This window comes from Lichenostomus cassidix, chromosome 4, assembly GCF_008360975.1.
Source record: "Lichenostomus cassidix isolate B80296 chromosome 4, HeHo_3.0, whole genome shotgun sequence".
In the NCBI taxonomy this organism is placed as follows: domain Eukaryota; kingdom Metazoa; phylum Chordata; class Aves; order Passeriformes; family Meliphagidae; genus Lichenostomus; species Lichenostomus cassidix.
The window spans coordinates 53,273,196-53,286,555 of record NC_139484.1 but is presented as its reverse complement, the minus strand read 5'-3'; the positions used below and the strand labels follow the sequence as shown (position 1 = coordinate 53,286,555).

The 13,360-nt window shown below is 38.0% G+C and overlaps 1 protein-coding gene across 4 annotated transcripts in view; it reads right to left on the bottom strand.

Moving 5' to 3' along the window:
• Nucleotides 1-13,360, bottom strand: part of SEL1L3 (SEL1L family member 3) — a 34,361-nt gene that overhangs the window by 16,909 nt on the left and 4,092 nt on the right. For 2 of the 4 annotated variants that reach the window (XM_085059215.1, XM_085059218.1), the window contains exons 2-11: nucleotides 12,528-13,095; nucleotides 10,857-10,983; nucleotides 7,961-8,082; nucleotides 6,508-6,623; nucleotides 5,689-5,744; nucleotides 4,574-4,706; nucleotides 3,874-4,006; nucleotides 3,014-3,160; nucleotides 2,362-2,573; nucleotides 653-832 (exon numbers count right to left, since the gene is read on the bottom strand). In XM_085059215.1, the coding sequence (XP_084915341.1) occupies nucleotides 653-832; nucleotides 2,362-2,573; nucleotides 3,014-3,160; nucleotides 3,874-4,006; nucleotides 4,574-4,706; nucleotides 5,689-5,744; nucleotides 6,508-6,623; nucleotides 7,961-8,082; nucleotides 10,857-10,983; nucleotides 12,528-13,095 (1,794 nt within the window). The remainder of the gene's footprint in view (nucleotides 1-652; nucleotides 833-2,361; nucleotides 2,574-3,013; nucleotides 3,161-3,873; nucleotides 4,007-4,573; nucleotides 4,707-5,688; nucleotides 5,745-6,507; nucleotides 6,624-7,960; nucleotides 8,083-10,856; nucleotides 10,984-12,527; nucleotides 13,096-13,360) is intronic. The other 2 variants (XM_085059216.1, XM_085059217.1) reach the window with 2 other exon arrangements.

The following is a 13,360-nucleotide window of genomic DNA, read 5'->3' as shown; positions in this document are numbered from 1 at the left end:
GGCAGAAAGCTTGATGAAGACCTGACTCACAGCCCTCTTATCTAGGTAAGTCTGCTGATTTTTAGTTCTTCAGCAATTAAAATCTACTTTTTGTACAACAATCATTCTTTCTGATAAGCCAGGATTCTAGCACTAACCTACCCCGACTATTCTTTACAAATAAAGTCGTTAAATAGTTACTGGTGTAAGTATGGAGAGGGTGATTCATCTTTTGCAGGAACTTCATGATGTCTGTCTATCAAAACAGCAGATCAGTTGCTTAATAAACACATCCAATTGTATTAATAATTAAAAATCTGAGTGAGGATTTAGGGCCCAAGAACAAGGCTTGGACTTTAATGAAAGACAGGCTTGTGGACAATTCTGAGGATTTTAGTCTAAGTTTGATTTTGATTTCCCCGTCCTAAGAAACACAGTAATGACACCTACACACAATTTGGGGAATTTTGTAACAAACATCAAATCATAGAATTATTTGGGCTGGAAGGGACTTTTAAAGATCATTTAGTCCAACACTTCTGCCACAGGCAGGGACATGAATCAGATGAGTTAGTATTTGTATATCAAGACAAGAATCTTCTGGCCACGCAATATGAATATGAAAAATAACTTGCACAGAAAATAAATTCAGATACACTTGTAACTCTTTTACCTGTTCCCCTTTTATATTGTGTTGATCCAGGGATGTCTTTATTGCGATATTACTGTAATAAGCATATGACAGCTCCAAATCAAGTGGATAGTTATTAATGCCTTGGTAATGTTTATAGCCAAGATTCATCACAGAAAGTCTCTCGTTCCCCTGAGCACCAACCAAACTATACAGCAGTCCCTGGCAAAAATCAACAGACATAAACAAGAGTGAATTAACTGCACATCTGACAAGTTAAGCACTTGTAGGAGATTTACAGGGAACAGAGTGTACATACTGGTAGCTGATATACTAGCTATATCATGTAAACACAGTTACAGAAACAAGCACAGCCTTGAAGTAGTTAAAATGTCTTATGTTTGCACAGAAAGACTTGAAAGAAAAACTACACTCTAAATACTTTTCAAGTATTGCGTTTATTCTGTCACCATTAAGTGTGCAACAATTTTTTACTGTCATTTTACTACAGTGTTGTTTATACTCTGACATTTTCTATACTCAGCTGTGACTCAACTAGTCCCACTGATGCCAGCTATTTTCACACTGAATTCAGTGGAAACATGGAAGTTAACAAACCGCATTGGAGAATCTTACCTTAGTGATCTGACAGGACTAGTAGGATGGGACCTATGGCTGATAAGGTTTCAGCACAAATCTCCCTTGAGGTACATGTTAATTGGTCTATGCACCACACATTTGCAAAAAAACATTTTCAGCACTACTAAATTTTTCAGCTGCACAGTAAGAAAACCAGTGGTGTCCCATCTGTGCTGGATATTAAATTGTTTTCTACACTGAAGCAGATCCAATGCTGAAACAACTTAGTATTCATAATTAGCACTAGGTATAGTCTATAATTAGGGTATAAAAAAGGTTCCTGTCTAAAGTTTCTTGTTTTTGAAGAACTGCAGGTGAGCTTGGTCTCCAATCGGCCTGTCAGGAGTTCTTCTGATTTAGCGTCCTGGAACCGCAACAGACAGATCTGCTATTCTTAATGAGTGTTTTATATTATACTATTATATCACAACTAAATATCTGCTGGCAATTTTAGTGTTGCCTTCTTCCCCTGACATATAAACATCTACCCTTTACTTGACCTTGCAACAGGACCACATTGAAACATTTCAGTTATTTGCAACCTGGCTAAGAGGTCAAGAGTTCTCAGACTCTGCAGTCACTCAGCTGAAGCACAGCCACTTTTTTACAAAAGAAAAATGTTCTGCTTTGGTTACCCTTGCTCATTTGCCCATAATATACTCAGTGTCACATTTTTGCACACTCTAAAATCAGACTTCTTTCCTGACTGTACTGTGCAACCTTTCCACTTTAAATTTGCCTGAGCCAAGATTTTTTCCTACCTGTCTTCAAATGACTGTGGGTGACTCAAGGGCTCTTACTCATCCTAGCTCCACAGTGACTAGGAAAAGCAGTACTTTCTATGCTGTTCACTTTACCAGAATTTTTAGGTCTTCACCAAATCATTGATTTCCTTGTTCTGCTTGAGCATGACAAAGATTCCCACCATCAGGCCTTCATAAAGATATCACTGCCATCAAGGTATTTATTAGTAGCTTTATTATAGCCCTTCAACCATCACCTGGATCTGAAGGCCATTTCACTTTTTATAATTCACTTGATCATCTCATTTCTTAACTGCCTTTAAAAGTAATTAATTTCACAGACATAACTGAACATATTTAACATAGTACCTTTACACGATCCACAGACACACCGAGCCCTGTTTCAAATATAACTGCAAGGAAATAGGAAGCCTTATGGTATCCACAACAACTGGAATCCACCAGGAGAGGGACAGAGGAGCCCAGATTGCTGAGGCCATTGGCGCTGGACAGACCTTTCACAACCTTCTCAAATATCCTCTGGCCAACCTCTACAACTGTATCACTTCCATCTTCTAACACTAAAAATAAAATATAGGACACACAGTTATTGCAGGAGTTAAAATTAGGAACCAATTTCCCCACCTTTATATAATGGGACTCAGACAGATTCTGTTATTTCTCATGCTGAATAGTATTCTCACTGCAGACAAACAAAATTCCTAGAGACACGAGGTATTATTGAATATGAAGAGTGAATAAAAATCCAAAAGAACATCTCAAAGTAAGTAACCACTACAGACATAAGGATATTTCTATGATTCCTGCTACCTAATAAGCCATCCTTTCATCTGCAGCATATTGCAACATATAAGCCACATAACACTCCTTTATTAAGTCAGCTAATATGAAAAATAAATGTGTAACACATGAACTTAACTCAAAGGATACTAAACTACACAACAAATATTGTTGAGTTATTTAAGAACAATCAAAAAAAAAAAAAAAGAAACATGATTACCATCTGGACTACTGAAATCTATCTCTTGTAACAGTTTGAACAAAGTGTGGTACTTTTCCCTGAGCTCTTTTCCCCACTTGAAAGCATCACATTTGGATTTTTCTCCATATTTGTGCATCAGCTCCAAATAATAGTTTTCATAGTAACCTAGAGAAAACAACATATTTAAGACATGAAAGCTGACTTTTTGGTCTTGAAAACAAGTTTCTGACAGAAAAAAAGATGTTTCTAGTAAACTAAAAATTCATTGACAAGATGAGCACACCCTTAACACAGAGCAGTACTAAAAACTCCCACAGCACTTAAAACTCCCACAGCTAGCAGAGATACTTACAAATACATTTAGATTTCTTTCATACTCTGGTCACAATGCATGCAATCAAATTCTAATTAGAAATGTAAGCTAGTTTTTAGCATACATTTAAGCTATGTCATTCTTCTTTCACCAAACTGGACACTTTGGTAGAAACCTGTTAATTACTGAATGTTAGGCAACTGTGGCAGAAACATTCTAGCAAAACCCACCCATTTGCCTCTAGGGTGATTTTGAAAATTAAATGGAAGAAAGACAATTGTATAGCATACATGAAACCTTGAAAGTATTTCATTGTCTCTTTATGCGCCTGTCTAATTAGAGAAGACATAGCAAGATGATTTAAATTTTCATTCCATGACACAAAAGTACTTGCAGGGACAAAACCCCAGTTCTAGCTACCTGTTACACTCTTCATATTGTATTTCTTCCTTGTTATGGCTGAATTTAAGTTTACTATTGATGATCAATGCCCAGATTATTAAAAGAAAGAAAACAGGTCTCCAAAGATGACAGTTTAAAATTCACATCATAGATCAACACTTACAACTTCTGTGTGTTTTTTCGCCTTGCCTTACAATATATCTGTAGTCATAAACGATTTCTTGAATGTCCATACATCTCTCGTAGTAAAGTTCAATTTGTTCCACTGTGTCTTTGTCATGAAGAGGATTAGAAATCTATAAAATGGCAAATTATGGATTAAATGGCATCCCCAGTATCTGTTGTTGTGTATGCTCAGATAGAAAGATACATTGTACACAAATAACAAAAGGAAACAGATTGTTCACTACAATCAGCTTATCTGGCACATCATATTGGTATGTCAGACAACCTGATGCTGGCCACAATAGACTACTGTGGATTTAAACAGCCAGCAAAATCCAAAAATCACAGATGAATTTCCAAAACTGGAAAAAAACAAAACAGATTAATCAAATGTGTCCAACAATGTATCAGAAACCCTGGGAACAAAGCAATACTGAAAATAAGTCCTTGTTAAATACAGATTTACAAGCACTGCTGTACACACTCCCCAAAGTATTGTATTTTAGCATTTGAAATGGTAACTAATATTGCTAGATTTCAACAGAAGATTATCATATTCTATATTACATATGTTCCCAGATACTACTGTTCTTCATAGCTAGTTTATCACTTGATGAGAACTCCATCTGTAAAAAAAGAAAATAGAGCCATAGCTGGCTGCTAATATTTAAGTAATTCCAAGTAGTGCTTTTGCTTACCTGCTCTGTTTCCAGCACATTGAGACGATAGTATTTCACAGGTCCAAAGAACGCTTCAATACCATTTACATACCCACTGCCTCCAAGAACAAAGTATCCAGCAGTGTCATCATAATAGAAATCTTCCCTGAAACTTGAGAACGTCAAAGAGAAGTTAGCTGACTATCTAAGGTACTGCAAAAGAGAAAAGAGAAATTAGTATCTCAGAATTTCTGCAACTGACAGTCTTAAGCTCATTGCCAGTGTCTTTCTTTTCTCATCTGTTTATTCTCAAAATCTACTCTGCAATTTAGTGGGATAAATTTTGGAGTAAATTTAACAAATCCCTTGTCTACAAACATAGTAAACCACCAGAGTGTTTTATTTTTCTGACCTGTGTCTTCTGATATTTTTTGCATCATTACTCAACCTCAATTATTTCAGTTCCACCTTTCCCTTTCACTTTTCTAAAATCAGCATAAGAAAATTTAAGCCATCAGTCTCCTAGAGTTATTATCTGCAACTTATCAATTTCTGGTTTTTAAAGCATAGTAGAGAAGGAACAACCCTGAAGTCTGCAATGCAGTTCACTGTTATGTAGTTCTCTTATTAACAGTGGCATCTTTTTATTATTTGCACAAGAAAGAGATCATCTTAAATTATAGTGAGAGAACAACTAAAGGTTCATTTAAAAAAAATTATTCAGTTGCTTAGAATACAGGACAGAGCAAGAATACTTTGGTAGCAATTTTGCTGTCTAACTAAGCAAAGAAGGTAACAACTTTTCTGGTGAAATACTAGCTCTCTCAAAGCAACAGTAAAACTAGACTTCAGTAAGGCCAAAAGTTCATTTGAAGACTGATCCTTATGCCACAGAACTGCCAATCACTTCTTAGTGAGGGTGATCAGACTGTAGTACTAGATCATGCACCATGCTAACTCACGGCATGAACAAATATATTCAGCTTGTGCTTAATGTAAGCACAGTAAAGCAAACTGGTTTTGAAAGCATAGTGTGGAAGAAGACCACAGACATTTTGAAACTTGGAATCTCAGTTACAAACTTGGGCTCTCCTTCTCCCATTCTCTGTATCTCAACATACACACATACATACAAAGGGGAAAATGCTGCTTACGTAAAAGACTGATGATGATATCTTTTCAAATTCTTCCCAACACTGCTTACTTCTATCTAAAAGAGCACAAAATATTAATTATAATACAATACATGTTACAGGGTACATTTATTACAGCATCAAGTTGCTCCAGGAGAGGTTTAGATTGGATGTTAGGAAATATTTCTTCACTGAATGGGTTGTCAAGCACTGGAACAGGCTGCCCATGGAAGTGGTGGAGTCACCCTCCCAGGAACTGTTCAAGAAACAACTGGATGTGGCACTCAATACTATGGTTTTAGCTGATATGGTGGTGTTTGGTGAAAGGTTGGAGCTGATAAGCTATGAGGTCTTTTTCAGCCCTAATGATTCAATGATTCTTGTCAATCCACAGTCCAAAGTCCTTCTCCCCAAGGGTGTTCTCAATATACTCTCTGCCCAGTCTGTAGTTGTGCTTGGGATTCCCCTGACCCAGGTGCAACACCTTGCACTTGGACTTGTTGAAAATCACAACGTTCATATGGGCCCACCTCTCAAGCTTGTCCAGGTCCATGCATCCCTTCCCTTCAGCATCTCGACTACACCACACAGCTTGGTGTCATTAGGAGACTTGCTGAGGGTGCACTCAATCCAACTCAGTCAATCAAAGTTGATTTCTCAAAGCCAGACAGTCTGAATATCCCCTCACATCTTCTAGTTTAAGACTTTTCATTCTTCTGCTATGTGAGCATGTACAACTTACAGTATTTCTCTCAGCCTCAGCTATTAATGAGTTTGTCAGAGGCATAATAAAATTATACAAATCTCAGCCATGATCCTGTAATTCAGTAGCAAGCATACCTGTCCACCCTTAAAGGAGAGATCTAGTCGAAACCACTGCTTCAGAGGAAGACTGAAGCTAGTTTTCACTGCAAGGTCATCTCCTCTCACGAGATGCATCTGAATATGCACATAACCTGACAGCAAGAAAGGAAGAAAAAGGAAATAAACACCAGAGAAACATTAACGGCAAGAATGGATATACTAATGTACTGTTCACAGTGATTCTGTCCTCTTCATTCTCTTCATCACCAACAGAAATCTGGACACTCACCAAACCACACATCAGCTCTCACAGAGTCCTACAGAAAGTGCTCCACATATAAGTTATGTATCTCAGATGCTGATGCTCAGGCTTCCACATGAAACCACAGACTGAAAACAAACTCTCTGAGGGTTAAACAGACTAAACCTAAGAAAAAAAGGGAGGCTACCACAGTTGATCTCAAACATCAGAAAGCATCAGTGACTTGTGGTAACTAGCAAAAGGGAACAGTAGACAATGGCATCCACTCAGCACTCAACTGGTGGCACATGACTGCAATGATCTAGCACAAGATGACTGTATCTTCCACTTCTTGGACCTGTAGAAGCTGCTCTCATGGTCTGAGCTCTTAAGACCAGAACAGGCTGTTAGGATAATCTAGTCTAACACTGAGAATAAAACTGGCCCTAAAACATCTCCAAGCAAACCTCATATCAAGCTGATAATGTCCCTTTTTTTTTGTTCTTCGAAGAAAAGCATCCAGTTTATAATGGGTAAGTTATCAAAACTGGCTACAAGACAGAGGAAATGAAAATGGCAAAAATAACAGAGAGGAAGAGGTCAGTTGTCAAACTTGCAAAGAAGGAGGAAAAAAATGTATTATGAGAAAGCCAGGTGAGCTCTTTTAAAACTCCGCATGCTTATTTCATCCGTGAGCCCGCCAGCCAGCTCCCAGCTGTCTTCTGACAAGAAGAGACTCCTACTGCAACTGTTGCAAGACTGAAACAGTGCTGCCTCTTAACTTTCCTCTAGATCAGGGAAGCAGACTGAGTCTTGAACATTGCAATGTAGGCAAGACCTTGAATGATTTTGACTTCTTCTGACCCTACTCCAAATTATCAAAAAATTTCATGTTGTATGTATATAGGAATTAAGATCAATTTAAAATAACACTTCATAATAAAAAAATTGAGGTAAGACTGTTTAATCCCAGTGTATGTTCCTGGCCTGTAAGATTCAGGCTATTCTCCTGACAAAGCAGACATTTCCTGAAACCAAGCCTCGATGCTATGCAACAATTTCTCAGTTTTCCCGTTTGTTTAGTAGCTGCTTTCCTACTGAGACACTATAGTCAAAAAGAAGCATTTTGTAAGAGATCAATTTCACAAACTAGGTCTGATAATATATTTTCATAAATGTTATTCCTAGGCACAGATCTATAAAGACTGTATTAGACCTCTTCTGAAAGCCATTAATAATACCCCTTACCTTCCTCATTTAGAAATACAGCAGGAGTACCATACATTTCTTTTGAATCAATAAAGTAGAGTATACCACACAGATCCTTTTCACAGTGATGGAGTAGATACAGCCAGATTGAAACGGTGAACCTGCATGAGCAAAAACAAACAAAAAATCCACTCCTAATGTGAAATCTCTCCACATAATTTGAAAAGCATGTATTTCACTTTAATTTAGCAAACACGTTTCACACATGTTATCCTCAGAATAGAACACATCCTCTGCAGTGAAAACCTTCAGAACAACCACACTTAAAGACTCTTGGATCTTTGATCTCTAACCACAGACTTTTGTGGTAACAACAGGAGAAGTGAGTAAGGAAGCATTATCTGAATCAATTCCAGAATGCTGGGTCAGAGCTACTTCCAGATCTCCTATTAACAAGGAACTGAAAACACAACCGAGACAAATTGGAACCAAACTCCCACATATAGACTACAGTACCAAATCCCCAGATGCATGGTCTTGTCATCTTGATTGTTGAAGCCAGTAGAAATGGTAAGCTGGGTCTTCTATACTAAAAGTGAACTGTGCAAATGTGCTCAGGAGAAGCAGTTAAAAATGAATCCAACCTTGGGACAGTACAGATAGGTATGAATAGCTGTCACAAAGATATCACAGGATAAACAAAGGTGGAGCCTCTGGAAACTACGGAGCAGTGCAAAATAAAAAACCAAATACACCAAAACACTGTGTACTTAGAAATTTCTGTTCCAAGCTGGTTGAGGCACTAAAAGCAGAATTTACACCACAATATCTGATTTTAAGGAGTTCCTCTGTGCCAGACTGCTTCCGTGCTCTTAACAGAAATTTGATCACTTATTGCTATAACATTGCCATGGCAGTTAGGTCAATGCTGAATGACTTTGAAAATCATACCTATAATGTACAATTCAGCAAAGCATTATAATTATTATAGAATCAGATGAAATAGTTCACTTTTTTTAGTGACTTTTAGAAGGAGATATTCAGCTATTGCATTTCAGTAATTAATAAAAATGGTCAATATTTGTTTATAATCCTTTAGAACTGGGTTAGCTTGCCTCGCTTTTCTCTCAAGAAGTTGCTTAAGTACCTTGTATCTTTTCCTAAACTAAACCAATGTAGGTCTGAAAGCCTAACACTAACACCTGTTCTCCTGCTTTAAAAAAAAATGAAAGGGTGATTAAGTTTTCCCTAATGCAAGCTATGCCTTGAATAGCTAATAACGCAATTTCCTTCAGAGATGGTACATGGGTGAGGCAGAAAGGTTTGTAAATCACAATCACAGGACCTACAGGCAAACTGTGCTTCTGTGTTTCCAGAAATACTTTTCATGTGCTCATGCTTATATATTGCTCTTTTCATCTTTCATCTCTGCCAATACATCAAACTCAAATTCCGCAGTCTTAATTTAATTCTTTATTGCAGGTCTAAGACCATATCTGCTCTGGACACATTTCTTGGGACAGAGCTGGGGACAATGCTGATTCACTTCACATCCCCATTGCTGCAGAATGCCAAACAGTGTGAGTAGTCTCTTACAGTCCCAGCCTGTCCTTGCTGCAGGCTCTCCACTGGTAGCCACTTCAAATGAGCTATCTATCTCTGGCTCTCTTTCTTTACAAATCCCTGACTGAAGCCAAACAAGGAACGTCAGTTAGATCCATCTGCTTCTGTCGACCTTTTGTGCAGTGGGGAAGCACTGCTCATGTACACAGAAATGAAGAAAAACTCTCTTCCTAACAGAACTACCCCAGGTTGTCATACAACACAACACAACACAACACACCCTGAAGACATCACGTGAAAGCAAGAACTACGTGGAGCAGGTAAAAAGCTGCATAAATTCATGCCATATACTCTACACTGGCCTCAGTGGCGGAAGCAGAATGCAACTGTGCTGGTGAGCAAAGGGCAGCATCTGTCACCCATCCTGAAGAGACCAGGAGCTAAAAATTGCTCTGTACTTACGGCTTCAGTTATGGTTTGAGAGCTAGTAATTTGCATGCAACCTGTGCTCTCTGGCAAGTCCTCTTTGGCACTCTTCTTGTACCCACAGGCCAAATGCAAACCAGCAGGCAAGTTCCAGTTCCTGCAATCATTTCCTACTTCTGTAATAATGTTGCCAGGGTAAGAGCACCTGGTGGAAGGCAGGTATATTTACATATCTATTTTCCTCTAAAGTTGCAAAATATGACTGAAGAGTTGTGACAGTTTTGGGAAGGCGGTCAAGAGTAGAGCAAGATGACCTTAGGAGAGCGATTCCTTTGTAACTGAGCAGTGTGCAGGGGCTAAGGGGTTGTACTCCCCTAAACAGGAGAGCTTACACAGCAATGGTAGAAGGAAACGGAGCGAGCTCAAACTGGAAGACTTATCTAGGCAGAGGATTCTGTCAATAAGGGCATGTCAGCTGCAAAATAAACCAGAGTGTGAATTTATAAGGATAAAGCTGCTCCACACTGCTTGCCCTTGCAAGAAACCCTACTCTGCTCTTGGCCTGCAAACAGACCAAGTTATAAATGCAGACCTGTTTGTAATGCAGAAAACCCCAGGCTAGTTAGCCATGAGACAGCAGTCTGATCACAACAGCAGGTAACAGCTAATTCACCCGCCCAGCTGTACCTAACCCATTCAGTTACACCCGCTAGTGGCATCTCTTAGACAGCACTGCACTAACACGTCCTGTAAGTATTTCTGAGATTCAGTTTAAGCCTGTCCAAAACTGAAATCAGAAGGAAGTGCTAACTAGGTTCCTTTTGCACCTTTTCTCAAGTTAGTAGCCAGTATTCCTTTAATTTGTGGTATTGCCCAAGAGTTTGAGTACATTCTATAGCTTTCAGTAACCAAGTACAGCCCCATTCAATTTCTTGCCTATACTTACATGGGATAATCAATCTGATGTTGCCTGACTGTCTCAAGTTCTCTGTTTTCAAACTGTTCAAATTTCTTCACAATTCCTGTTTTTTCCCCACTGGAAGCATATATAAATTCAAGAATCTGGACACCATCTGTAAAATACAATCTTTCTTAATCTGACAGACAGAAAGCATTGATAACTAATTAATTAGCTCATACTCACACAGTCAACATTTAAATCACACAACAGATTAAAAATTTACACAAACTCTCAACAAGTCCTTAAACATAAGTTCACTTGCTCTTATTTGGCCTTGGACCAAATAACCCATGAAAAATGAAATTAAGCCAGTTTCCAGATGGAATTAGAATCAGGGAAAGAACAGACTTATTTAAATCTAAGATACTTAAAGAACCAGTAAGTAAACAAGGAGTCTTAATTTATGATATTCACTTAAATCTCATCCTATCTGTGGTTATGCCTATGTGACATTACTCCACATTTCTTGGACTTGCTCTCCTTTTGCACCTCTATATTATATGTATGCATAGATACCAATTCTGTTCTTAACTGATATGGACAATCCTGTAATAAAACTGATAAATCTGCCCCTCCTAAGAAGCAGGGGAAAAATCTTCAAGGCCATGACATATCATCAGTTTGCCTAGAGAAACTCAAAAACCAAAACAAAAAAACCCTCAAGATTGTTAATAAGATTGTTACAATCTTATTTTAAGAAACAAAATTGAGTATTATTTCCTCCTATTGTCTATTATATTGATTTCATCTGTAATAGAAATAGATAATACAGATAATAAGATTTTTCACAGTGTTGTCAGCTATCACATGCTGTCCCCAACAAGTATTTTAGAAAGCCCCTAAAGGAAGCAAGATGTTCCCTCTTCTTCTTCACAGCATTTACATGCCAGTGTAGTGAAAATAAATGACATAAATACAGTGATGGGGTTTTCCAGGAGAGAACCATTTAGAGACAAATGGGCTTTTTAGGTTCTGCTTTGAATATGAATTGAGGGCAAAAAAAATTGTCAGCAGGTGTAAAGCTAGAGATAGGCAGAAATAAAAATCAGAACTCAAAACTCTAAAGAGCAAAGTTGTTTCAGTAATCTATACAGTTGGCAGGACACCATTTTTTATTTAAAACTGGTTTTTTCCCTAAAATGCTTGCTCATAATGATTCTAGGGAAAAAAAAAAGAGGTGCTATAAAGTTTCATTTACTACAAAGACTTTAAAATAAACTTACAAGTGTGAGGCTGTCATCTTAAGCAGAAGACTACCTATTTGAGAATTATGTGTGCATGAACTGCAGAATTGACTCTGAAATAATGCAGTAAGGGACTGAAAAAGTCTCTCTGAAGGTAAAGCAATGATGTCCACTGATACTGGTGGGTTTTGACTAAAGTTGTTTGAATATGCTTAGAAAATAGAGGGCCAGGCTGCTACCAACCTCCAGTCTGGCTGTGATGAAACAATCTGAAGAGCAGGACAGCTTCAGCAACTTGCAACTCTAACCTCACAGTTATGAAGATTACATGTTCAGCAATGTTTCCCGAGTAAACCACTGTATGTAACATTTACTATTTACTACCAGTAGGCCCTTTTCAACAGCTTACCAGAGATGTTAATTGTGTCCCATTAGTTTTCCTGGGGGGAAAAAAAAAAGACATTGCACCTACCACTTTCATGAGGGCACTGAGGTATCCTATTTGCCTGAAGCATCCACAAATAGTCGGCACCCCACTGAAGACAAACTTTGTGGTCCTTATATGGCCGTTCAAAAGGTGGAACTGCCTCTAAAAATGTGTAATTCTTGGCAACTGCAGCCTGGTAGTCTTCATTCTGCTCATCCTCATGGTCGCTAGCTGATTTGTGACTAATCCATGCGTACAATATCACACTGTGCACTATTATTGAGTTTCTGATGATATAATCATCCCTGTAAACCATGATGCTTGGAAATTTCAAGTGTACTTGTCGAGTTCTGCTAACATAAAGGTTCTTCTCATCCTTCCATCTCCTTCTATACACTGGTACACCAGTCCTGAACTCAGAGGAAGCTACTGCTTCCAAATTGACAATACAAGGCTTAGAACATAAATATTGAACTGAAACCTCAGAATTGTTAAGAACTTTCTTTTCTAAAATGTTTAAATGGATAAAGTCCACATAATCCGTATTTTTCTGAAACTGTGGAGTAACTGCCGTTGTCTGTAATGTCTCCTTTCCAAAGGACAGCACAAAGTTCTGGAAAAAAACCCAAAACACAAGCATGTTAACCAGAGACTCTACGTACATGATTACTCATATACTAATGGTAATAACAGAACACTGTACAAGCATGTTCATATATCATACTTTAACTTCAAAATATGAGGTTTCTTTTACATAAGTAGACATGGATTACTGGATAGCCACCATCAAGATTTTAATGGTCATAACTTCCTACATCAAGTTCTCAAAGTTACACATTCTTCTACAAACAAACTGTATTTACAGGGTGTATCCTTCA